The following is a 27,830-nucleotide window of genomic DNA, read 5'->3' as shown; positions in this document are numbered from 1 at the left end:
GGAAATAGAATTGAGCGACAAAGTTTGTCCATGAGAAATACTTTTCAGAAAGTAAGGACTGGCAGGTTTTCTGTAATTAATGATTGTGTACCTTTTTTTGCGGGGGTCTGAGGGGGAACGTATATACAAAGTGCTTTGCTTAATGTCTGCAAGTAGGAAATGTGTGTCTCTCACCCACCTACCCACCTCTGAGGTTAATTCCTTCTCATATCATGAAGATCTGACCTTTCCTCCACTCCCCAAGATGGACACTGGCTTCCCACTGAAGACACTGGAAGTAGGGGCCAAATGCTCAACTGTTAACAGGAAAAAAGGCACTGCTCTAATCAGGGAAACGATTCCATTGCATATCCTGCAGCAGGTTCTCTTGCTTCAAGAGATTAAATTTTTAGGGAAAATGCCACAGGCTGGGTAAAGGAAGTGAAGATGAAGGATCACAGGAAACAGGACAAGGTGAGAAGGCACAGCCAGCCTCTCCACCCACCCAGCAGAGTGGGCACGGGGTCTGGGCTGGTTGCTGCACTCATTGCTGGCGGGCACAGTCTGCTGTTGGCTTATTAATCACCCAGGCTGGAGTGAAGCTTCTATGTGCCTTTATACTGGGCCCACCATCTTCTCATGGAAGATTCATTTTTTTAAAAAAAGATGTCAATTTACTTTAAATTGATAATAACTGCAGTGGAATTACAATTAAAAAACCTGACACACATTTTGATAGAAGTTTGGCAAGTTTAGAGTTCTCAAAACCTCTTTAGAAACACAAAAGACCTAAATTTCTAAGACAGTCCTAGAAAGATATACAAATTTGGAGGATTCACATCATTTCATATCAAGATATTCTATAAAGCTGCAGTAACCAAGACAGTCTATATATTGGTAAAAAGATAGACAACAGAGTAATGGAGCAGCCCAGAAGTAGACTCATACATGTATATTCATTTGAGTGTTTTACAAACATGCTGTGGCAATTCAAGGGAAGGAAAAACTCAGCAAATGCTTCCAGAACAAATGGTTACATGTATGGGGGAAAAAGAACCTCATCCCACATACAAAAATTGATTTCATTAATTACAGCTAAACATCAAAGATCCATACACTAGATCTTTATGTTAGAGATATAACTATAAAAGTTAAAACTATTAAGCTTCTAAAAGAAAATAAAGGCAAAGAGCTTTGCAAGCTAGGAATAAGCAAAGATTTCCTAGAGAGGACACAGAAAGCACTAACCATAAAAGAAAAGTAAATTGAAAGCTCTGCTCATCCTAAAACATTAAGAAAATGAAAAAACAAAACAAAAAACAGAAGTAGACTGGGAGAAAATACATCTGACAAAAAGACTCGTGTCCGCATTATATAAAGAATGACAAATTAATACTACAAGGCAAACAGCCCACCAAATAAATGGGCAAAGAATTGAAAGGTCACTTCTTCAAAGAAGATGCGATTATCAGTAAGCACGTGAAAGGGTGCTCAGCATCACTAAACATAAAGAAAAAGTAAATTGGAGACCACCATGAAATACTCCATTAGAATGAGTACAATGGGTAAGAGACCAACACCACCAAATGCTGGAAAGGAAGTAGAGCTACCGGAACTCTTTTACATTACTGGTGAGAGTGTAAAATAATACCATTAGTTTGGAAAGCTGAAATGATTTTTTCTTTCATGAAGTTAGATATATGCTTACCCTATGATTTAGCTATTCCACTCCTAGGTATTTATATGAAGTCCAAGAACAAAGAAAACTAGTATACAAAAAGAAATCAGAACAGTAGTTGCTTGCGGTGGTTGAGGGCTGGCTGCAAGGAGACAATGAAGTGATAGAAATGTTGTTATATGGGTGCACCTATTTACCAAAATCCATCAAATTGTACACGTAAGATCTGTGCATTTCTCTCTAAGTAATTTTGCCTCAAATCAATAGGAACAATAATAAATAGGAAGAATACTTAGCAACTCTTGTAATTGTTCATTAGCACAAATAAGGATTGACCTCAGATGCATTTGGAATCTGATAATTCAGCTAAAACCAACTCAGTGTCTACACACATAAATTTTGAAAAAAAGGCAAATTGCCTTAGGGGTAATTTTGTGTCCTTAAAAAATCTACTTACACGGTAATATGTTTTTCTAAATAAGGCCTTGGAAATTTCCAGAGTCATCATACATTAGCCTGAATGTCTGAGGTCATGTGGAGCAAGGGGAAGTTCCAGAGCCTCTGACTCCCACAGACTTTACTTTCATAAAATCACTTTTCCTAGAATTTAGAAATACTGAAACTTCCCAGGCCTACAGCTGAGGACCAGTACAGAGCTTGGCTGTTATCCTTTTCCTAGGAGTGCCTCGCCAAGGGTCTTCATCTGAAGAAAGAAGTAGCAACGTGTGTGGAAAAGGTAGCCCTGCAGGTTTGTTTCTTTTTAATCTCACAGAACTAAATCTGGGGCACTCTTCAGCCCTTCTCAGCATGGTGTCATAAGAGAAATAGTAGTACTACATCTGAAAAAAGGAATAAAAAATACTGTCTATCCTGAAGTCTTGCTGAGGAGTAATGAAGAAGTCCATTTATGTGACTCAGCAAAATGTCTTTAAATCCTCTTTTCCCATATTATCACTTAAAATTTTTCTTCCCACACAGTATAGCAGCTCCCCTCCTCTAGTTTTACTCACAAAAAACTGAAAAATTCTTTCTCAAAATTCAGCTGATGGAGGCTTTTCTCCACCTTTCCTCTTGCCCCCGTTTGCCCAGATCTATTTCTTGCTGCTGTCAGCAGCTCTGACTTTTTCACAGAACTCGGTCTGTGCTCTCAGCTCCCTCCCCTGGCTTATGCTGCAATGGTCCTGGAGGCTCAGAAGGCAAACACAGGATTTCCTTTAGAAGGTGGGAAGGGAAACATTTTTCTCTCTGTAATTTTCAGGTATTCGGTACAATTTTGGATTTAGAAGTCTTTGTCTTCTGTATTTAAATATCTCTGCCTGTGGAGTGGTAAATGCTCTGCTTGGAAAATGGTGTGCTACCATAGGCCTAGGGGCACACAGATGTGGCCTAGCCTTTAGCTCTTATACCTTTTATGTGGGCAGAGGAAGAAAGAGCCAACCAGCACTTGCTGTTAATCCTGAAAATCCCTAGGGTTTCGGTGTGCACTAAGAGAGGGTTAAATTCAGCTCTTCTGATGTTGGAAGTGTTTCACATCTTATCTGGGATGTTTGCCATGAATGGTAATTTGAAAGACACAGGCAGGAGCCCACGTGTTCCACCCACTTCTCACACCCCACCTCATCACTGTCCCTGAAGCACCAGCACAGGAGCATTTTCCCCTGGGCTATCTGCAGGTTTGTTGCCCCCAGGAATTCCCCACTCAATGCAAGTGCCATACTCAGCGGGCACTTTTCACTTCTTAGCTGACGTCAGTGAGAGTAACGGAGAGCCACCCTCCTCTGGACTCTGTCCCAGACAGGTTCAAAGGGAACGATAGGTGAGGGTGTGGAACCTTCGGTCACTCTTCTCTCTTCCCTATTGTTTGGTTTTGTCTTTCATCCAAACCATTGCTGGAGTCTTAACTTCTTCATGTGTGCGAGGGAGATTAGGCATTTATGTGCTTGCATCATAGACGACAGGAATGACTTAAGCAAGGACACACAGCAGATACAAGAATTCAACCCAGATTTCTGTCCTCTCCAGTATGTGCTGTCTCCTTCTCAGTATTAGACCATACTTTCAACTGCCTGCTGCTGTCGCCAGGATGCATGCAGCTTCCATTGCTTGGGTCTCAAAAAAAAGGGGAGAAACTTGGGGAAATGCAGTGCTCTCTTCTCTCCCTGTAAGTGGCCTTGTCCACAATAAGAAAGGGGAGCAAGAGATGCAGACTTGGGATTCCTAACTGTATTTGGAATCCCAACACCCCTTTATTCTGCTTCACCCTATGGCTTCAACTCCACTCCCCTACTGTAAAACTACCCCTTTATTTTTCACCCGTTTATTTTAAGAAGGGGAAGAGAACCCAAATGAGTTTTGTGCTGAGATATTTTGTGTCCACTGAGGTACCAGAAATGCCAACACTTGGAGGGCAGTCAGTCACTTCATCTGTGTGAATGTCTCTAAGTTGAATTCTCTACAGCCAGTAGGACTATGTTTTAGTTGTTCACACACGAGCTTCCCAAATTCTAATGTGCACAGAGAAATCATCTGGGGCTCTCGTTGGAATGCACAGTTGGGTTCAACTGAGTGAGTGTGGAGGCTAAGAAATCTAACAAGTTCCCAAATGCTGCTAGAGTAGCTGTGGCTGCTGCATCCTCCCCTGGCCCCCTTCCTAAGGATGTGCCAACCCTCAGTGGACGGCACACAGAGTCCCCCCCAGAGGCACTACCCAAGCTGCTTTCAGAGCACTAGTCATCAGGGAAAATTTCCTTGGCTGGAGGAAAGGTGGGCGGGTGAAAAGCGGTTGTGGGCTAGGTGATTTTTTTCTTCTCTTATGTTGTTCAAAACGAGAGAGAATTCATTTGGCCCTTTTGGCCCATGTGAACTGCATGAAAGATAAGGAAGAGGAAGGGGTTTCAAAAGGATGTGGACAGTCTGACTTAAAATTCTTTGCACTGTGGGAAAATCAAGGTCAAGTTCTGTTTCTCCACAGCCCAACAACACTGAGTAGAGGGCTTCATCATTGTGCCTCTCCTCTCCATCCAGATAACAGATGTGGGATGCACATTAGAATAATGCACCAAACACAGAAACTTGTAGATGATGGTCTACTAAGCTTTACACAAGGGACATAGGAGTACAGCAGATTCATGGGCACCTGACAACGAAGTGTTCTGGTTCTTGACCTAAAGCCATTCATCTTCTAGGTCAGATCTAGAACCCCAATATATACCTAATGTCAAAGACAGTCTCCAGCTTCCTTAGGAAAACTAACCAGCAGTTTGGGCCTTATGGAAAGCAAGTGTTTTGGTGCAAAATAAAATGCCACAGGACACATTGAATAGTCCTCTGATGGGACTCGAGGGCCTGGGAGCTGGAAGAGACCTAACAGCCATTTAGGTCAATCTCCACATTTTGTAGATAAGGAAGCTGAGGCAGCACATCATTCCTGGCATTGTGGCAAGTCTGGGAAGAGAGTGGAACCCCTGAGTCCAATTCAGGGTTTTCCCATTGCATAAAATCCTGATCTGCAGAACAAGTGTACTTTTCACTGACTGTGGAAGGTTCTCTCTCACTGAGAGGCAGAGCTACATCTAAACTATCTGGGTCACTGGTAAGTGTTTGTGAAATGCTGTGGTTTAATTTAGATCATTATCTTTGAAGAAGTCAGAGAGCTCAGGTCTTGTATTTGGGACTAATATAGATAATGGTAATGCAACATCTGGGCTTAACCTGTATGCTGCTCACTTGTATAGATCACCTTTAATGCTCACTACAACCCTGAAAGGCAGATACTGGCATCCTCACTTTATATAGCAGGATATTGAAGTTCAGAGAGATTCAGTATTTATTTTGCTTAAACCAAGCAGCTCAAGGCGATGGGACAGGAATCACAAAAAAAAAAACAATTATTGTACCCCTCATGTCTGCCTTTTTAAAATTCTCACTTTTACTTAAAGGAAATTCTTTCAAATAGCAAACTTAAGTGTGTCAGAAATAAGCAGGAATGAGAGGACAGAATCGAGGAGAAAGGGTTTGCATTGACCTCAGGTCACCATAAAAGCTCAGAGGAGGATTCAGTTGGCTTCTGTGCTGGAGTAAAATCCAAAATATTCCTAGATGGAGCAAGATAGCAGGGTCAGGAAACAACGTGAAGGCATGCCCATGCAGGATAAACCAGAGACTCCTGGAGCCGCTGTGTGCCAGGTGTTAACCCTGTGGGCACTGACTATGGAGGCATCATTTGAGAGGCTGGAGGCAGCAGGTATTTACCAACAATTTTGGAGGAATTTCCATTTTTTAACAACCAACTTGACTAGGTAAGTGCTTCTCAAACCTTTTGGTATCAAGACCCCTTTTATATTCTTAAAAAATTATTGAGGACCCCCAAAAGATTCTGTTTTTTGTGGGTTATATCAATCATTATTTACTATATTAGAAGTTAAAACTGAGAAAGTTTAGAAATATGTATATATTAATTCATTTTAAAATGACAAGAATAAGCCATTGCACTAACATAAATAGTTTCTATGAAAAATGACTAAATTTCCTCCAAGCAAAAAAATGCAATGAGAAGAGGGGCATTGTTTTACATTTTTGCAAACTTTAAGAATGTCCGGCTTAATAGAAAGTGGATTATCACATTTGTTTCTGCATTCAAGATACTGCATGGTGTTGTTTTGATGAACTACATGAAGAAAATCCAGCCTCTTACTGTTAGAAAATGGAATAGTATTTTATAGCCTTTTCAGGTGGTTGTGGGTATTTGTTGATACTAACTCAACAGGTGGTAGTTTCTTTGTTGTTAGTTGCAGAGCAATGATCTTTCAGACTGAAATCCAAGGGTCTGTCTTGCCCTTTGAATGGACCTTGTGCCCATGCCTGATTTGATAACATCCTACCTCAGTCATTTGGGAAAAAATGGTTCATGGACTTATACAATTCTTCCAAATAGTGACACATTCATTATATAATGCCAAAAAATCAGGTTTGTTAATGTCACCTCTGATCTCATCAAAAGAAATGTTTAAGTATTGGGAAGTGGTCAAGTTTACAATGGCAATACAAGTTTTCCAAAATTCTTATTTTGCTCAGATTTATCATTTCATCAAAATGTATCATTTGTATTTATCAAAACTCAAAATTCATCAAAATAAATACTATAACTTGTGTTCCTTGAATTGACAGGCTCACTGTTCAAGAAATGCCTGCAGCCTATATACTTTGAGAACATGTGTGCTAGGGTATACCAGATGAATATTAGATGCTTCTGAGCTTCTAGAATGTGGCTTCCTTTTGCATTTGCTGGCAGTGGCATAGGACTAGAGCTAGTTTCAAGAATCACATATGGCAGTTGTTAAAAAAACCAAAAACCTGTCCCAGCTCCCTCTGCAAACTCAACCTGGAGTGTCACAGGAGCAGAAAGGCTGTTTTGAGGTCTGAGAAACTGGCATGAACATGATGGAAGGTGGTTGGGTCTTTTTTTAATGTATTTGTGTTAGGAGGCGCGAGGCAGCCAGACTGGGAGGCTGGGAAGCCGTGTTCTGGAGACAGAGCCTAATTGCTTCCTTCTCTCTTCTGCATCTTTCTCTATGGCCTGCCTCCATGAGACGGTCAGCAGCCAGCCCAGTGCCAGCAGTGAGTAGGCTTTCCCCAGGGCAACGCTGAGCAAGGCTGCGCGGAAAGAGGGACATGCCTGGCTGGTCCCTGGGCACTCTTTCCTCCTGCTGCTCTCCTCTCTGCTTCTGAGGCTGGGTGATTACTGTGGGGAGAGACCGCTCTTGGAGAAGAGCAGTCCCTTCTCTTCAGAGGGGATGTGAGGGTGGTGGTGTGGCCAGCAGGGGAGAGGGAGGCACAGGTGGTGGCATCCAAGCTTCCTGGCCTGAAGAATCATACTTTGAGGGGCAAGGAATTACAAGAGCATGACAGTAGGCTGAGTGGGAGCTCAGAGGAGCCACGGGAATGGGAAAGAACAGGTGACAGGTAGATAGAGAGATGGGAGAGAAGTGGGGGATCAGTGTGACTGGACAGCGCTTGCAGGTGGGAGCAAAGGGAGAGCAAAAATAAACGACACCGAGAAGCCTGGCCAAGCAAGTAATAGAAAAGGATGTTGGTAAGAGTAGCCATCTTTAAAGAAGAGAAAATTTTGTCCTTGTTTTTAAATGTCAGATATTTAGCATGATGAATTCACATTGAGAGCCTGCTGGATGACTGGATTCTATCACTTAAATGCTGAGTGGAAGCAAATGAGCTCCGAGTGTAAGAGACCCAAATTTCTTCCGTCCCTATCACTGGTTCTCAACGGCGCCTTGTTGTCTCTAGTGCTGTGTCTGTAGATGGAGCCAGAAGAATTCCTCCAGATCTCAGGTCAACTCTCAGAATGCCTTAAGGTCATCTATCCCCAGAGGAATACCAGTGGGAGGCTAGAAGGGGAACATGGAGACCAGCCACTCTCTTTGATAGTTGGATGAAGTTTCTGAGAATTTGAGAATCCTTAAATTGGGATTTACTAACTTGGAAGCTATAATATTATTTTTTGGCACACAGATTTATCTTTAAAGTTTACCCAAGATTTTTCATAGCCTTCCTTTGAAAGGAATTACAGTCTCACTCATAGGAAACATAGGCTAAGATTCTGAGTAGTTTGTGCAAAGTTACACAGAAATCCAAAGAGTAGGAACTACTTCCACATTCCTGCTGCCACCAGTCCTAGTGATGCTGGGAATCCAGCCAGGGAAGTGTTGGCTTGGCTGCCCTTTCTCATTTGGTCTGCTTTCTCCCTTGTTCCTGAATGTCCTCAGCTCTCCTTCCCATGTCTCACAATGTCCACATCTTTACTCATTTCCTCTTTTTTCTGTCTTTCCACACAGAGTATGTTCTTGGTCTCTCTAAGGCTGACACCATGACCTGGGTTCACTTCCCCTCTGTCCCTGCAGCTGTGCCCTGCCAGCTGGTCCTTCTCACACCTCCAGTCCCACCAGAACTCTCCTTTGCTCTTGTTACTCTGTTCCCTCTCAGAAGTCTCCACTTCAGTTCTCCCCTCTATGTTGGTAGCTTCCAAAGGATACAAGAGGTCTAACCTTCTCTGAGTTCTTACCAAGTTCCAAGAGCTGTTCTAAGGCCTCTATACATACTAACTGTTTAATTCTGACAACTGTGCTATGAAGTAAATATTATCATTATTTCTGCCATTTTACAAATGGGACATTGAGGCACTGAGATGTTTGATAAACTGCCTGAGGTCACTCAGCAAGGTCACACAGCTGAAGGGCTCATAGTAATGGAGCTGAGAGTCACACCTTGGCTTTTGAGCCCATGTTCTTAACAATGACACCATGCTGCCTCTTCCAGGTACAGATTCCTAGGCTCTAATCTAGACATACCACAGCTCCTCTGCCTTTCCACCTAATATCCTCTGGTGCCACAATTCTTTTCAAAAATTGTTTCTCGGTAAAGATAGTATTTCTTCTTCTAATTGACATTGCTGTTGAGGTTATAACCAACACAATCAGATAAAAGAATATAGAAACATAAAAATTGGAAATAAACAGAACTCTTTCCACTTGCAGGTTATATGACAGCATATCTAGTGAGCAAAAAATAATCAATGATGAAAGCAATAAAGTAATGAAGGAATTTGAAAGAAGAGCAATCCATAATGATACTAAAAAAGTGTGGAGTGGGTGGGAGAGAAGAGAAAGCTCTCCTTTACAGGATCATGCCAGCTAAAAAATGCAGAAAGGTGGATCGCAAAGGAGGTATGTTGAGTGAAAAAAGCCAATTTGAAAGATTACATATAATATGATTTCATTTATATAGCATTCTTAAAATGACAAAATTATACAGATGGAGAACAGTTTAGTGGTTGCCAGGGCTTAGGAAGGAAGGAGGCAGGTAGCTGTGGCTACAAAAGGGTAGCAGGAGGGATCCTTATGGTAGGAATGATTGTGTAACCTAACTGTGGTGGTCCTGTGAATCTACACACTTGATAAAGTTGCATAGAACTAAATACACACCTACCTAATGAGCTCATTAAAATTGGTGAAATCCAAATAAGATTGATGGATTGTGTCAGTGTCAATATCCTGTTATGGGGGAAACTGAAGGAAGGATAGATCATCTCTCTCTGTATTATTATTTACAACTGCATGTGATTCTATAATTATCTCAAAATAAAAAGTTAAAAACACACAAATGATCCTGTTTCTCCTCTGCCTGTTTCTCTTAATGACCCTCACATCCCCATCACCTGTGTCACCCTCTCATTTCAGCACCCTCTTTAAATCCTGCTCTTCTTTGCCTTCATTCCAGTCACTTCCCAAGAGCCATTTGTCCCTCTGCAATTCTCTTGCACACATGTCCTCTCATCTCCACTAACTGTCACCTTCTTAGCTGCTCACCGTCCACAGCAATAGCATCTCATCATCTCTCTCTACCCCATCCACCCCTGCAGTATGTCTCTGAAATGTTGTCAAATCAAGCATCATAAAGCACAGAACTGATTGCACCTGTGGCCCAGTAAGTGGCCTAGAGGGGAGGTCCAAGGTGGCTCTACCTCTGTGATTAATTTCTGGTTATGACAACAGCAAGCCTCCCTTCGTTTATTTTGACCCAGGAAGTGGGTTTGTTGAACACAGACTTTTTGTTGGGAGATACTGACTGTGGATAAAATGCAAGTTCCTGTGGCCAGGATTCTCACCTGGCCCTGGTTGACTAGCTCACTGCACACCTGTGGGCAATACATTGCTGTTGACTGTAAATAAAGAGCTCTGCCCAGTGCTCTGGGTGCAACACGGTGGCACAGCTGCAAGGCTGCGGGACAGCAGAGTAGAGACTGGAGTGGGTGGCAGCACCGAGGACAGAGGCCCAGAGGACGGCTGTGCAGGATCATTGTGCAGAGAGGCCCAGAGGACGGCTGTGTGAGACATCTGTGCAGACAGAGAGGCCCAGAGGACGACTGTGCAGACAGAGGGGCCCAGAGGCAGAGACTGGCTTGCTGCATGCAGACTCACTCTGAGTGAATGGGATTCTAGTGACTGACCTGCCACCTGGAAATAAAGTTGAGTATAACCCTTTCACCCCAAGAACATTTTGCTGTCTGTTTCTTTGGTCACATTGAATCCATAGTGAATTTGCCCGGGGCTGAAACCCATTGGCAAGACAATTGGCAAAAGTCGGCAGGGTTCATTGTTGACCAAGGAAAAAGACAGGCTGCCCTTATGGGAGGGGTGCTTCAGTGGGCTGCCACTGTGAATGGGGAGACAGTGGATTGTCCCCCAATGGGTATGTGATCTGAGGTGGCTTGCTTCCTAGAGGACTGGGCCCCACCCCAGGACTGGAGGCAAGTGGAGGTGATACCTGAGACTGTAGGGGTGGCCCTTGGTGTAGTAAGTAGATCTTTTGAGAGAGTGCCCATGGGGCAGCGGGGACTTTGGGTTGGCTGCTTCTGACAGTATTAAAAAGGTCTACAGAGGAGACCCAAGAAATGACAGCACGAGAACGCGAGCTGCAGACTTCTGTGGATTCCCTGAGGAGGGAAATGGCAGTGATGCGAGAGGAGGGAGTGTGAGAACTCCGGCAGCCATTGGAGAGGTTACTGCCATCAAAGAAGAGGGCCTGTTCCCCTGGGGGAGCAAGAGGGAGGCTGCGTGCCTTGAGGGAGAGCTCAGCACAGTGGGGCCCATTCTGTGGAGTCAGCACCAATCATCTGTGAGATAATATGTGTTATCTGACCCACAGCTTCTGAGGCTTGGCATGGCCTGGTGGGCCGAATAGTCAGCTTCCACAGCCCAAGAAAGAGTGATTAATGGGGTAGGATGTTTTGGGGGAACAACTTGGGCCCTAATCAACACTCATTACTAAGAAAAATGTGGGGGTGGTGGGTAAGAATCCAGTTGTTTTCTCTTTATCTTGGAAGGGCAAAAGGTTACATCCCCCCCACCCTGCCCCACACCCACACAGCAGCTGTCTCTAAATCCAAACTGTCACATTTCAGGATCTCAAACGCTTCTGCAAATGAAACAGGGCTGGTTGTTATCTGCCCCTGAGAGTCCTCTCAGTAACCTTCCAAGCTTCAGTAAGTGAATGAAGCCCAAGTTCAGCACAGAATGTCAGCCTGATGACAATAAAAGTGTTATCAGATAAGAAAAACAAGGGAGTAGAAGTATACTCCTGTTCTTTCTCTGAAATCTAAAAGCAGTTTTACTTTAAGCCTTTGAAACCTAGTTCCTGGGACAGAATCATATTTTTAGTAGAAGTATGCTGAATCGGTGAATTCCACCCACAGTCCTCAGCAAGGACAGTCTTCTGCGAAATTAAACCATAGAGTTGAGGAGATTTTCAACTGCATTGTAACGGAATTTCCACTGAGATTTTAAAGAATACCAGATAGGTAAGTATGATACTGGTAGAAACTTAAGACAAGAAGGGAAACTTAGAAAAGAAGGAAAAAGAAAAAAAGCCACATGAAACAATGCACCCTTTGGGAACAAGAGTGTGTCCTGAGAACCGTGGCCTGTGCTGCCTGTCAGGCGAGGGCTGGCCACATGGCTGCAGGCCCTGATTGTGTCAGACACACCAGACCACCTGGTCAGAGCCTGGCATGACCCTGGTCCAGTGTTGCCAGCAGCCACCCCATCCTGCTGTCTCCACACGTTCCATGCAAGGACCTCCTGCACCCCTCTGAGGCACTCTTCCATCTTGCCATCACGAATCATATTCAATTCTAAAGATACAGATATCTACATTTGTATTGAATGTTTGCGATCCCCCCAAATTCATATGTTGAAACCCTACTGCCTAATGTGATGGTGTCAGGACATGGGGCCTTCAGGATTAGATGAGATCATGAGGGTGGATCATTGCAATGGAGTTTCGGACTCTATTGGGGTCACAGGAGAGCTGGCTTCCCCTCTGCTCTGCACTGTGTGAGGATGCAAGACAATGGCAGAGTGGCCACCTGCAGCCCTGATGTGAGTCCTCACCCAATACCCCCCACCCAACCCCTGCTGGCCCCTCATTGCAGACTTCCAGTCTCCAGAGCTGTGAGAAACCAGTACTGGTGTTAATGAGCCCCCTAGTCTGTTCTGTTACAGCAGCCGAATGAACTGAAACTTACACACAGTGCATTTTTTAGGACAGTCTCCCCCTTTCACAGAAAATGGAGGTGTAGGCCACAAAGTAACTGAAAGGGAAGTGCTGATTTGGGTCCCAGTGTTCTTGGTGCTCTGGGGACAGCCGTGACCTGCTGTGACTTGCTTCAGTTGTGTCCATATAGACAAACAGCAGCCTGAAAGTATTCCCCAAATCCACGCGTGGATGGGTACTATCCTGTAGATGGAAGAATAGGGACATTTCACTGTGGGCACGGTGATGGGGGGTGACACAGAAAAGGGAGGAGTTATGCGAAGATTGCCAATTGAATTACACAAAAACTCTCTCCTGTCCTCAAGGGACTGGCCTCCAAAAAGCAAACTCAACTTAAGGGTTTCTGTGGAGGGCAGTCTGTGGACTCAGAGTGGGCCGCTCACTCTCAGCCAGCGCCGAAGTAAACAGCTTGCCACACTCCCCACATCTCCAAAGCATCGGCTTTGCCCTCTTCCTGCTTACCTAAATTTTTAGTTAACATGGAAGTCATGGTCTGGATATTTCCCTAGGCAATGCTATTCTTTTCAAGACACGAAGTCGGCAGGCGTGTCCGCTAGCACTGATCCTGCAGGGGGCGCTAGTATTGGGCGGGCTTCTTGTAGAATTTAAATGTAAAGGGCTGCATTTTTCAAGGACATGGGGCCTTAAAATCTGTTTGCCATAATTCACTGGAAATTGCTTTGTGCTAAAATGTGTGACAATTGTGACTCGTCAAGGATGTGATAATTGTAGCATGAACCAGATATACTTCCTTCCTTGGCTTGAACCAATACCTTCATTCTGCTTCTGCGGGGACTGCTTCTGGGAGACTGTGTCCCCCTAGGAGGTTGACTGGCCTGGTCAGCATGGTGTTGATGAGATGTAACTTTTGCTCTGCTGTAGGGCAAGTATGTATGAAGCCACAGAATGTCAGAACTGAAAGGCTGTCAATCTGCTTGCTTGCACAGAGAGTGCACACTTTGCCCAAGGCACCAGAGTTGACACCTCCCAAGTATTGTTCTGGTTGCTTTACACACACATAACCCTAACAACCACCTATGAAATAAGGTGTTAGGAATATTAATGATAATTAATAGAGTTACTGTTTTGTACGATTGTATATTATCATAATTCAAGTATAATCAAATATATAATAAAGCTTTATTTTGCAAATTGCTATAGTATAATAATAAAACTATAATGAGAATCATGTAATAACTAATTATTGGATAAGGAGTTCTTACTGTTCCCATTTTATAGGTGATGGAAACGGGGCACCAGTAGGTTAAGTGACCTTCCCAGAATCACACAGCCAATTGGTTTGAAGTGAGCATTTGGATCTGGCAGCTTAGCGGGCGTGAGAGTGGGAGTGGGCACCCCCAACAGCTATGCTCCCACTCTTCCTCCCTCTGGGTCTTGGCTGCATCCTGTTCCCATGGCTATTGGAACCTCTGATGCCCTCCTGCCCCGTCTGCATCTGTCCTGCCTGGTGGGAAGACTATCACAGGCATCTCTCAGAGAGCACATGTTGCTCACATTAAGACTGTAAGGGCTGGAATCATCAGGGTTGGGGTTTGATTGGGTACATGGGATGAGAAAAAGGGAAGAAACAAGGATTTTGCCCGGGTTTCCAGGACAGTTGGGTGCCTTTCATTGAAATGGGAAATAGAGGAGAAAGAGCAGACCCTGGGGGGACAATTCTCGATGTACTGAGCTTGAGAAGGCTGTAAAGTATCCATGTGGAAGGGTCTGTTGGGCTTTGCTGATGCAGGTTAGAAGTCTAGCAAGTCATTATTGTTGCGCATCTGCTAGATCCTGGAGACTCTAGGCAGGCTGTGGAGCGGAACCTTATGGCCACCTGGTGGGGTGTGTGTTATTCCCATTTTATACCCACAGCAACTGAGGCCCACAGAGGTTTAAAGAGGCGGCCTACCATCCACTCTCACCTGGGTCATCCTGCACCTGTGGGTCTGCAGCCCCCTGCTTCCCACCTTGCCTGCCATCAGTCATTCACATTGAAGCCAGTGTGGACTCTGAAGCACGGATTGCACATCCTTCTGTTGCCTAAGACTACTCTGTGGCTCTCTATCCCTCTCAGAATGCAGTCCAAACCCCTGGACTTGGCAGGCTCTCTGCCCTAGCCATGCCCGGCCTTGGGATCTCTGCCTCCACTGCCCACCTGAACCCTCCAGCCTGGTGTAACCATGCTCACCATGTCTCTTGTCCATGGCCTTGGTCCTGCTGTGCTGGCAACTGAGGTCCCACCTTCTTTACTCCTGTTTGTCCAGCAGGCCTCCCTTCTCATTTCTCTCCAGGAAGCCTCTGGATGCTTCTCTTTGGCTTTGTGACATTCCCCTGCACTCCTAGACCACCCTGGCATTTTTTTTATGTGGTACATTCCACACTGTGTGTTCCAGACCCCTGCCACCTTTCTAGTGCCTGTAGGGAACAGCACTCAGTGATTGTTTAAAGCAAAGTAGAGTCACACCAAGTCCAGGCTAAGATTTGAATTCAAGCCCAGAGACTCCCTAATTCATGAGCCTTTCCACTCCCCCAAGATGCTTTCCAGTTGGGAAGAATGCCCAGGAGGCAGATGAGATGTGGAAGATTATTCCACCCGAGGAAGGTAGCCCAGGAGCTAAGCTGTGAAATTGCAGGGGACACATTTGTGTTTGCAGGACAGGAGATCAGCTGGCTAGGGTGCCTGGAGCCTGGGTATCCTGTGTGCAGAGGACACGTGGATGAGCCAGGTGAGATTGGATAATGGATGTGAGGCAGAGGAAGTGGCAGATCAGGCAGCAGGCACTGATCTGAGCTTTTTGATCAGGGCAAAGGCATCATAAAAGTTGCTTTCAGGGAAATTAGTTTGGGAATGGATCAAAGAGAGAATTAAAATGGGACACTGGGGATGTGCCTAAGAAGCCCATGGGAATTGCTAAAGCCCATTCTCACCCTGTTTCCCTTGTTAGAAGGATGGAGCAGAGAGCCAAGCTCCATCGCTTTCCTGGGCACTTGAATTACTGCCTCATGCTGGCTGCCCCTCTTCAGTGAATGGGAATGGCAGTGATGGCACCCCTGCTGTGGGGTTCCAGGAGGTAACAGAGGCAGAGCTTGTGGCTCGGCCGGGCCGGCCCACAAAAAGCCTCCCGGCCACAGTCACTGCCCTACGCAGGGAGGAAGGCGGTGTGCTGAGGTGGCCCAGCGCCCTGAGGCTCGGGTTCCTCGTGCTAGCCCCCTTGCAAACTCAGGCCAGAGGAGTGCAACCCCAGTAAACCCTGGGAGAGAGAAAGTAAAACCAATGGCCTGGTGGGTGAAAGGCAGTGAAAGCCAAAAACAGAGTCAACGGCAGAGTGAGTGAACGTGGAGTTGAAATGCTAACCACTGCGGTCTCTGCTCTCCTGGGTGTTTGTATGGTGTGTGAGGAGACTGCCCTTTTATTTTTAAAAGGTTGTCAGGGTTTTTTTGTAGTTGTTTATTTTGCTTTCCACTTAAAATAAGGAGTTTTTTCTTTACAAAGGTCCTTTTATGCTAAACACAGCTTTCAACAGAGGTGTCACTTCAGGGGGCCGGAAGCAGATACCACAGGAGGCTCAGCGGGCTTGGGGGCCCTGCCCAGTTTCATTAGCAGGGGAACTGTGGTGGCCTGGCCACAGCCAGGAAAGATGTCAGATGTGTAGCCTTGTGTAGTCATCAGCCCCCAAAACTCCCAGAGCCCTGAGACAGGAAGAAGATGACGTCAACTTATGTCTCAGGGACTCCAAGCAAAGCTCTCAGAAATGACTCCTTTGCCCTTTCCCTGGTGTCCTAATAAATGGGTCTTTCTCTGAGGAGATGAACCAGTTTGCTCCAAGGGGCTCATTTCATGAAACTATATATGGAATGTGTGTGTGTGTGTGTGTGTATATATATATATATATATTTAAATTATTAATTAATTATTTTTTTAAAGAAACACTGATGCTATTCTTTTAAAGTAAAAATAACATAAACAAGACTGATTAGGTTCCCTTCATCTCTTTCTTGGAGGGGAATGTCCTTTCTGGATGTTTAGAACTGGGGAATGGTTCACACACAGTGGGGCAGTTGGACAGCACCATCTATAAATGGTGCTTCTGAAATATTTGAGGGCTATTACAGTTTGTTCTTAAAGGAAGGTAGATACTCCTGTCAGAGATGTTCCCATTTTCTCTGTAAGGAGTTTCTTGAGTGAAAGAAGGCTCCTGAATGCTTTCTGTCTATATAATTCTAAATTCAAAATCAGCTGTTTTGATTTTAGTAACTTTGGTAATTAATAATGATGAAACAATGCTCTCAGTTTTCTGTCCCAAATGTTAGTGTAAACATGAGGCAATTATTGACGTAAGATGTGCTGGGACTACAGCAGGAATGAACTTCTCTGTGTTCCAACTGCTCTTTCTTTACATTTGTATCTTATCTCTTAACTTAAGTTATACTTATCTGTGCAGTATATTTCCCTCTTGTGGGATGGTGAGTTCCTGGAGGTCCAGGACAGGGTTACTGTCATCTCTAACCTTGTATCTGACACATAGTAGTTGCTCAATAAATACTTGCTGAATGAATGAATCCACAAACAAACGAACAAATAAGATGACGTCAACTTATGTCTCAGGGACTCCAAGCAAAGCTCTCAGAAATGACTCCTTTGCCCTTTCCCTGGTGTCCTAATAAATGGGTCTTTCTCTGAGGAGATGAACCAGTTTGCTCCAAGGGGCTCATTTCATGAAACTATATATGGAATGTGTGTGTGTGTGTGTGTGTGTGTGTGTGTGTGTGTGTGTGTGTGTATATATATATTTAAATTATTAATTAATTATTTTTTTAAAGAAACACTGATGCTATCCACAAACAAACGAACAAATAACTCAAAGTCCTGCCACAAGCAAGATTGTCCTCACCACCCTATTGCTTCCCTTTTCCACCTTGACAGTGATGTTTTCACTCTGAAAAACTCCGTAGCAGAGAAAACTCCTGCCATCACGCCTCAGTGTGATGCACCTATCCTTGCCTTTGTTGTTTATTGCTGAGAATACAAAAAGCAGTGAGCCTTCTGAGGGACGTATCTATTTTGGTCCCAAACAGAAAAGAGTAGGTGACTCTGTGGGCAGAGATTCCTGAACGTGGCAGGGTTGAGTCATGACTGGAGGTGCTCAGAATTTCCTCTGTTTTGCGGGCGGCCGGGGCAGATGTGGCCTGACTGAAGTGCTTTCTTTGAAGCACAGTCAAATGCGAGGAAACCACTGCATGCTGCTCTCGTTGGGTAGAAGGAGCACTAGCTGGGGAACAGCAGGATTCAGAGAATTTCAGGCTTGGTGGGCCTGAAGAGGTGAGCCCCACCACGAGCAGTGGAGGGGTGACTATGAGTCAGTGGGGTGTGGATCCTGCAGGCACACATATGTTAATCTAAGTGTAGCTGTAGGCCCAGCAGGACATTCCTCACAGCAAACTTACTCCAACTTTTTAAAAGGTGAAAATAAACCTCTTTACTGAAACAGTACATATATTTTGGACCTTTAGCAACAGTTTAGAGGAAGAGTAAAGAATGACACTGCCTGGCTCAAATCCTGGCTCCTTCCTAGTTGTGTCACGTTGGCAATTTATTTAATCTCTGTAAGCCTCTGTTTGCCAGGCATAAAATGGGGAGAGTAATAAGGCTCTCAGTTTTCTGTCCCAAAGGTTAGTGTAAACATGAGGTGGTTACTGGCGTAAGATGTGCTAGGACTTGCAGCATGAATGAACGTTCCTGTGTTCCAACCACTCTTTCTGTACAGTTGTATCTTAGCTCTTAACTTATGTTGTACTTATCTTGAGGATTAACTGAAGTAACACTATATTTTCACATAATATCTAACAGATAGTGTAGAGGCCATGACTATTAGCTCTTGTTGTTATCATTCTGCTTAAAATGCCTTAGCCAGCCCTCTGTTTTCTAGTTCACAGTTCCACTCATCCGCCCCACCCTCTCTCTCATCTTGGGCCACCACAGCCTGCTGGAGATCAGGCAATTTTCCTTGCTCCTTCACCTATGGGCAGAGGAACCAGTCACCTCCCCAGAACTTCCTTTTAATTCTTTAGAATCATGCTGGTTTTTCCTCTCCTTTTGGGAAAAAATGCTCAGCTGCTCCCAGTCTCCTGACACCAGCCTACTTTTGCACTGATTGGCCGAGCAGGGCGGGAGCCCATCTGGCCCACACCTGCCGCTGGGGACAGCCCAGCTAGAGGCCAGACTTCTGATCAGCACCTGACCGGTGTTCCTAGGACAGTGTCCTGGCCACCCCAGCCTTGCCTTAGAGTTTTCTGCAGCTTGAAACCCTCCTGCACATAGGATACCTGGATTGAGGTTGAGAGCTGCTGCTCAGAGCCCCATGACTTGGATGGATGCGGGTGTAGGCGGGGGCTATCGGGGTGGAAGCCCCGGAATCTAGACTTGTGGCATGCGGTAAGCAGGAGGTAGGTCAGTGGCGGAAGTTGGATTAGGGGAAAGAAGACCCTGGATGTCCTGACTGATACCCTGAGGTGTCATGTGGTACTACTGGTCATGCTGATCCAGTGACCCATGTGCAAGCAAATCTGCCAGACCCCAGTGACAGATGCAGACACTAGAGTATTAAATTGAGAGGACTCAGGTGCTTTTTGCCTGAGGAAGTGTCAGTTTTTATCAGAGAATCACTAGCCATTTGAGCTTCCTCTTGCTCAGTACAACAAAAAACTGCTTATATATATGAAATATGGGTCAGTAATTGCATTGCCCTAGTACCCTCCTTGGTTTTCAGTTTATTACTCAAGGAGCAAGATCCATTTGTACAACTTTGGCAAAATCATTAGAAAATACCCTCCTCCAACCAAGTCCTGATACTCACAAGCCATGTTCAGAGCCAGAATGTCCCAGGGCCATCTTCCCCAAGAAACCCTTCCAGCCTCTACAGGAAGCCCTTTCCCCACCCCCACCCCCCAGTTCTGATCACTGTGCCACGCTCGGATCAGCTTTGCCATGTACTACTTGGTAATATTTGATCTTTTGTCCTTTCAGATGGATCTTCCCTTCTAGTTGCAAGTTCTGGGTGAGTAGATAAAATGCATATTTCTTCTCTCACACAAAAGCCTTGATACTCAAAATGGGATCATGCACCCAAATATACCTCATACAGGACCTGTTCGAACCAGAATCTCAGCCCCCTACCCCAGACCTCCTGAGTCAGAACCTGCTTAATAACAAGATCCCAGGTGATTTGTAAATACGTTAAAGTTTGGGAAGTGCCATATTAAGGTATCTATTCTTAGTGGACAGAAATAATGAATCAGACCAACCATGGGAATCATTTCTCTGCGGATTTCAATGCTGTGTCTTGAATCATTTGAGGACCCTTAAACCATATTATCTTTATGTCTGATACTCATTCCCAGAGTCCACCCAAACTTGCCTTAACGGGTCTTGGGTGGGTTTGGATACACTTGTTAAGGCATCCCAGATGCACACCTAATGTGCTGTTGGTGCTGGGAACTGCTGCTCTCGATACATTTCCCAGCGGGATCCATGTTCCTTTAGTGAAGGATGCAAATTCCAGAGCAACCTGACACCAAGGCTGAGAGCCACAAACCATCTGAATAATCTTTGAGTGGAAAATACCTAAAATACCTAGAGACAGTGATATTCTTATCTTCCCCTAAATGGGTGACTTATTTGAAAGCTTGGTGAGGGACGCAGCGATGTGTTATTGACACATTGGCAAGTGCTGTGGGCTCTCCTTGGGCATTCTTCAAGATAGGAATTGCTCAGCACATGTTTCATCTCCATTGGGAAACCATGGGCAGCTTGAGGGCAAAGACTGTAACCATGGCATGTGGGTCATCCTAATGTGTGAATGGGCAGATGGATGCCTGTCACTGAGAGTCACCGTAAAGACGTGCAGGAATTTAGGAGGCCTGGTTTGGAGTCCTGCCTCTCCACTGTTTTGCTTGCCTAGTGTCCTCGGTTTTTCCCTGGCACCCTTTTCTTTCTGCCTTTTCTAGGCACCCTGGCCTCTTAGGATGCCTTTGCCAAGCCAACTACAGCTCCCTTACTTTCAGTTCTCATTCTCTTCTGTGTCTCGGCCTTTCTGTTCTGCTCATGACCATGGGTGTTAAGATATTAAAGAACATCATCAGAGGTCCTACCTGAGGACCCTGGTCTACAACCCCAAGAATTATAGTTAGAATTTTCTGTGTATATACATTTTTTCTAAGGAGACAGTCAAGGGAGCTCATCAAATTTTCTCAAGGACTCACCATTTAAAAAAAAATTGAGAACCAGACAACTATAGGGACTCTTGCTATCGCCTCGTTTTTCTTGTTGAGAAATTCCAACAGTGTGTATATAAGTAGTAAATAAGGTCCATCCTTATGTAGTGAGGCTCTCTGGGCCAGTTTTTTGGTCCCCTTGATGCTACCTGGGGTCAAGACCGACTCCATCTTTAAGAAGCAGAACTTCTCAAAGAAATTATTAGAAAGGGCCACCAAAGAGGAAGGCAGGAGAGGATGAAGTTCTTTATGGGTCCTCCATCTTTCCTTACCTGCTGCCTGCCTCGATGAAGAACTGATGAGAAAGGAGGGTCTCAGGAAGGCTAGAGATGCCCAGTAGCTTTAGGGGGCTCCCAGGTGGGCCAGGGACTGACATCAGGAAGCCCATTGTGTCACCCCAGAGAACAGTCCTTGAGTCTAAGTCTAAAGGCATCTGAGGCTGTCACTTCAGCTTCCTGCCCAGTTTGGGAAAGCTCTTCACTATCTGAAAAATTTTCATGTAGGCTGCTCTGTGTAAACACTTTCAGAGAAGGGGAGTGCATGACCCTATGGAGAGGAGGGCATGGAGGAACTCTCCACCCTGAATGCTTGGCTACTGGGAGCTCTCTAAACACAAACTCTGAACCTGTGGCTCAAGTTTCCCCTCTTCAGCAGCTTCCCCTCACCCAGCCTCCAGCACCTTGCCACTCAAGTTCCCCTTCCTTCTCTGGGTCTCCCTTCCACCCTGAGTTTGGGGCAGGGAGCAGACAGGGGACTAGACCTTGCTTTCTTTCCTACAGCCAAGAATCCACATTTGTATGTGATTCTGTACTCTTGGGTTTGAAAAATGTGCAACCACATATCCCTAACTTCATTTTCTAGGAAGTGGAAGTAAAAACTGAGGTTGGAAAACAGCAGAGGACAGCAGGATGGACTGGCTAGGAGGAGCCCAGGAGGCTGCCAGTCTGTCTCTCAGTGGCCTGGGTGCCCCCAGTGGTAGCTAGCCTCCTTCTGGACATGTTCAGGCATGGAAGGCATATGAATTTTGAAGCAATCAATTGCACTGAGATCCCCTTTCCTTTTCTCACAGGGAATGGCTGACAATAAAGAGATGGAAAACAGGCTCCCAGTCATGTAAGATCTTTCCCGTGAGAAACAGGGAAATTGTTCACAGGCAAAAATCCCCTAAACAAGCAAACAGCAGAGGTTCCCACCAACAGTTGTGGTGTTGTAGCCTCAAGGCTTCCAACTGTAGCAGGTCACCTTGGATGCAGCGGAGCACTTCTCAGGAGCCTACAAGGAAACAGCCTACAAGGAGCTGTCACACATCAGCACCTTGCTGGCCAAAGGGCTCTTAGCCCAGATCCTGTGCTGCGTGTCTTCAGTTTCTAAACGTTTTTATGCAGAAGTACCCCAGCTGGAAAACATCTCCCAAGAAGAGCTAATTTTGCCACCTTTTCTGAGCTCTCAACAGAGCGATAGAACTGGAAGGGCTCTCAAAATAATCTCCTGAGCCTTCCCATTTTAGAGAGAGAAGCTGAAGCTCAAGGAGAAACAGCTATCTGCCTACAGTCACACCCTTCACGAGTCTTCTCTTCAGTCCTCCAACAGTATTTGTTAGCAAGTGCCCTGGCCCACTTCCAGCTCCCTGCAAATCAATTTCCTCCTAATTCCTCTCTCCACTGACCTGGGATGATGTGCCCCCCTTCCCATGGGAACTCTGTTTCTGATTGCTGGGCACGAAGGACAGCAGGGAAACTTAGCGCCTTGTGTTGAGGAGCAGCCTGGCTTGAGGGTGACTCTAGCTATTATTGGAGTGACATCAAGAAATTACACAGAAGTAGCCCAAGTGCCCAGAATACTCAAGGGCTTTAGCCAAAGAAGTCTACGAATACTTCTCTTTGAAGTCCACGGGGTCAAGTGGTAGAGTTGTAGAGCTCATCCAATTCCATGATAGAGTCTCTAACTGACCACCCATAAAGTCAATTCATTTTGTGCCTTGGTTTTCTCAGATCTAAAAAGGAGCATATACATAGATGATATGCAAGCACTGCCTATTTGAGACATGCTGTTTTAAAGAAAACAACAACTGTTTTATGGGAATTCCCTAAGCTTACCAAAGTCCTATCTCTCCAAGCTGTTTCTTAAAGATTGACAAGCTAGCAATGGTGGTAGCACTTTGGGATCTAGAGAAGTTGAGTGACTACATGTGAAAAGTTAGACATCTTGTGTTTTAATGACATTTTGTGTTTAATGTGAAGATGGGAAATTCCAGTGTGGGCAGAAGTCTTTACAAGAAGGGATAATTAGACAAAAATATCATCTTCATGGGTTTCCGCACTGTGTGTGTGTGTGTGTTTTGTTTTGTTTTTAATCTAAGGGATGAAGATTTGATCACAGAATTCCTAGAATGAGAGAAAGATCATCAAGGCATAGAAAAACTCTCAGAATTTCCACAGTTCTGAGCAAGGTGCCTCCAATAACTTGTCAGATTGGTAACATCAGGAGAATTCTTTTTAACCACATCCCAGGACCCAGTAATACAGAGACTTAAAAACACCCTGGTTGACTAATACATCCCCTGTAACCCATCACAATTTTAAATGGTGGCTTTGGAAATTTTCAGAATGAAAATCTGCCTTATGAATCAGCTAGAAATTGCATCTGTTGACAGTCTAATTGGAATTCGTTAGAGATCTCTCACCCCTGAGGAATAAAAAGTCTTGTGTATTTTAGGACTTGGGGGAAGAGGTCTGAGATAAAATCATTTCTTACCCTGGCATGGTTCCCAGAAATGAAACCTTTTCATTCTCTTTGGCCTCATTTACCTCTTGACCAGACTATTTCAGGAGCCTCACAGCTGGTCTCTGTGCACATAATCTCTCTTCACTCTACGCCAGAGTCATCTCCATAGAGCTCTGGCCCTGCCTGCAGTGAACAGAAGAGGCACAAGCCAAGGAGATTGGGCCTTGAAGCCCAGCTCTGTGTACTTCTGAGTTTTGGGTTCTTCATCTAGTGGATTTGTGACATCCATACGACAAAGTGGTTATAAATATTAAAATTAGACTTATGTGTATGGCACTCTTTTATCAACTACCAAATGGAGTTAAAATTTTTAACTTGCTAGCCAAGGCCTTGTGTCACTCATTTGACCCCATCCTGCCTTTTCTGTCTTAATTCCCAATATCCCCACATGCCCATCCTGTGCTGGTGGTTACAGTGGACTACCTGCTCTTCTCCAGTGCTTTGCTGTGTCTTTGCTTATATGATCTTCTCTATCTGGAATCCTCACTTCCAGAAACTGACTAGCCCTTCGGTGTTCATTTTGCATGTCACCTTCATGAAGCCTTCCCTGATAGCCTCATGTGCTCATGCTCCTGGAGATCCTGACATTCCAGTTTGTATTACTGTTACTATATCTGCACATTTCTCCCCTCTATCAGGTTATAAATCCTCAAGGATCAAGGCCATCTTATTCATTTTTGTATTTCCTACAGTGTTGAAAAGGAGAATGAAAGGAATTGGATACATTTTTGGAGAACTGAGTGAAGGAAAGAGTCCTCATAATACTTCCACGTCCCACTGCCACCAAGACCAGTCATACCTTCAGGTAAGTCACCTATGGCTAGTGATAACAGGAGGTGACTTGAAATGTTTTTTCCAGAGATAGGATATGAATAACTGTAAAGGCTTTTCTGTTCTGGCTTAAACTGACCGTCCACTTTGCAAAGACCCTGCTGAGGTGGAAATCACATGACAAGCCTTCCTAAAATCATGCCCACTTTAACTCCAAAGCAAATAAGTTCCTACAAATAAGTTGGGTCAGTTTCACCGCCCAACACAGCTTGACCACATGCCTTAAACAAGCAAACAGAGTCTTTATATGTATCATCATGTTTCATTTCTTAACACATCTTAAAATGGGTAGTTAGCATTATTATATATCTAGAAATTAAAGATATGAAATTATAGACTTTGATATCTTATCTGTCTTCATGGGTAAGCAAGGGAAGATGTTATTAGAAAATTCACACTTGATTAAGAAGGGTGGTTTGAGGTAGAAGTTGGTGGTTTCTTATTTCTTAAAAAAAATCTTTGACAAAACCCATTTGAAAGGATGAATGAAATTCAAAATTTGCATATACACACACATATATATGTGCATATAAACACACAGGAACATAAGTAGAGTTCTGAAAGTGAGTATGCTCATATTTTCAAAATTTTCTATAAAGTTGCACATGTAATGAGCTTCCTGAGTATTATTTCCCAAGGCAGTAAAAAGCAAAGTACACATCCTTGAAGCTAATCTTTCCTTTTTTGAGATCTTAAATTTTCCCAATGTTCCATCTATTAGTTACTAACCTCTTGGACATGTTAACCTGGTCTTAGAGTGTTTCCTAGTAGCTTTTTAGTATTATCTTACAGCTGGGGTGTGCAGTGGAAAACTACATCCATTGAAAGAAAAAAAAGTCTTAAGAAATCTGCTCATTAGTACCCCCTGTTAACATTCAAATATGATGCCACTCTGTCCTTCCCAGAATTAACAAAGCCTTTGAGTGACAGGAGAGCCCACCCTTCCAAGCTCTGTTTATAAATCGGGGACAATTGAAGTGTAAAATGGTGGCCTGGGTCACAGACAAGGGGCAGAATCCCGGACTCACCCCCTTGTCTGCACTATGTATGTAGGTACCCCCTCTGATTCTGTTTCTGGGGAGAGGCAGCATCAATTATCCTTTCCAAGATTCCAGGAGCATCTGTGACCCTTACCTGCCACACAGCCAGGTACTGTGATGACTGTGAAGAACCCCCACATCAGCAAGCTTGGCTCCATCTTCCTGGCACCTGGGATCAGCTGTCTGCTTGAGGGCAGTGAGGAGAAGGTGCTTCTCTGCAGAATGTTAGGCCTCCTGTCAGCCTCCTGTTTGCATTGTGCTGGGAGGGTGAGGGATGAGGAATCAACCCATTTGCTGGTCTGTCCAGTCTGAATGACAGTCAGGAGTGCTCTCTATAAGTATTAGGCTGGTTTGTTCAGCCAGGAAATTGTGCCTAACACTCTCTTCTGTAGTCTCAAATATAGGAAGTGGTTTTAACCAGGTTTTTTTCAAGTTCAATTGCTGGGAGGTGTGGGCTGGGGTTGGTGAGAAGGATCGGACTTCGTTTATGAATCCTTTTCTCAGCTTCACCCAGAAAAAGAGAGGGAGATTCCCCTGCCGTTGAAGGAGGCTGAGCAAGCGCTTCTTGGCAGTGGTCTCATCTAGCGTTTCATAAAATGACATCACTGTGAAGTTGAGGTCTTCCCCTCAACTTGCAGCTCCCTGAGGAGTCAGCAGGGGCCACGGATGGCAAGGCCATGCCCAGTGTGGAAGGGCAGTCTCAGCCATAGATGGGCATTTCCTAAAGCTGTCTGACCACAGATCCCTTTCAAAAGTCTGGTGGGCATCAGGGTGAGATCTCCCATGTTCAGATAGTTAACAAGGAAAAAGCAGACCAATCCATAATCAGAATTCATGAATAATTTCCCAAGATTTATATTTGGTGCTAGCTATAATCATTCTACCTGATCTCCTGGGTTCCTGAATGTGAGTTGCTGTTCTATATGATATTTTGCCTTCCGATTTTTCTCTCTCTTAAAGGATCACACTAAAAGTAGGCTTTGGTTTTAAGTCTTGGCCATTTTGGAAAATCTAATCTTGTTTTCTTGTTTAATTATCAGAGCTATCTTCTGATTTTTTATGATGTGGTTGTTTTGCTCTCTGGAAATTCATGTCTATTAGCAATCATCTGGTTATAGTAAAATACAATTAAAACAATATGAAAAAGCAAACAAGATATTGACAAATTCCAATATGTATTACCTCTACCCGTGACATTCTCTCAGAAAGGCAGCTACCTCTGAAAAGAGCCTTGGAATTTTGCAAATGAACTAAGAATGGTTTCCAAACTAAGTACCAGAGTCTGCAGAGAAAAATAGTGAACTGATCTCTTTCTAAGAGTGGGATAGTTATGCAAATGTGACAAGATTATCTTTCAAGGTGCCCAAGCAGGCTGACCCTCACTGCTAGAATCGTTGACAACTGCACAGTGTGCAGTAACTCCTTGTTACCCCAGGATCTGTCCCAATTAGTAAGCTGGATATTTTTGCAAGCTATACTTATTACATAGATTAGAAACACACTTATGGAAAACTTGAAAGTATAATATAAATAACTTCCCCTTCTAACCATTTAGCTGTTGTTGCCAAAGTACCTAAAGAGGGGTCTTTTGTTTTGGTTTGTGTTGCAGTTTTGTTGTTTGTGGTTTTGTCTTTCCCAACAGCAGGTTAATCTAGCCTGGCTACTATAAGTGGTTTCAATGACAGATCAAACATCACATGCTCCTGTATTAGTGATTTCCTGTGGGGCCGCGGGATTGCTGAGGAATGCTCCACAATTCTCAAATCACATAAGAACAACCATAGTTATGGCCATCCTGCCCAAAGCAATATACAGATCTGATGCAATCCCTATCAAATTACCAACAGCATTCTTCAACAAACTGGAACAAATAGTTCAAAAATTCATATGGAAACACCAAAGACCCCGAATAGCCAAAGCAATCCTGAGAAGGAAGAATAAATTGGGGGGGATCTCGCTCCCCAACTTCAAACTCTACTACAAAGCCACAGTAATCAAGACAATTTGGTACTGGCACAAGAACAGACCCACAGACCAGTGGAACAGATTAGAGACTCCAGACATTAACCCAAACATATATGGTCAATTAATATATGATAAAGGAGCCATGGACATACAAT

The 27,830-nt window shown here is 44.4% G+C and overlaps 1 protein-coding gene and 1 pseudogene across 5 annotated transcripts in view; one reads left to right on the top strand and one right to left on the bottom strand.

Moving 5' to 3' along the window:
* Positions 1-26,670, bottom strand: part of IL2RA (interleukin 2 receptor subunit alpha) — a 41,023-nt gene extending 14,353 nt beyond the window's left edge. For 2 of the 5 annotated variants that reach the window (XM_073229378.1, XM_073229380.1), the window contains exon 1: positions 25,805-26,663. In XM_073229378.1, coding sequence (XP_073085479.1) covers positions 25,805-25,868 — 64 coding nt within the window. In that variant the 5' untranslated portion in view covers positions 25,869-26,663. Of the gene's footprint in view, positions 1-25,804 lie in introns of all 5 variants that reach the window. The other 3 variants (XM_073229376.1, XM_073229375.1, XM_073229377.1) reach the window with 3 other exon arrangements.
* The window catches only part of LOC108387300 (uncharacterized), a 40,185-nt pseudogene continuing 36,633 nt past the window's right edge, over positions 24,279-27,830 (top strand).

This window comes from Manis javanica, chromosome 2, assembly GCF_040802235.1.
Source record: "Manis javanica isolate MJ-LG chromosome 2, MJ_LKY, whole genome shotgun sequence".
Lineage (NCBI taxonomy): Eukaryota > Metazoa > Chordata > Mammalia > Pholidota > Manidae > Manis > Manis javanica.
This window is presented reverse-complemented; position numbering and strand designations above follow the sequence as displayed.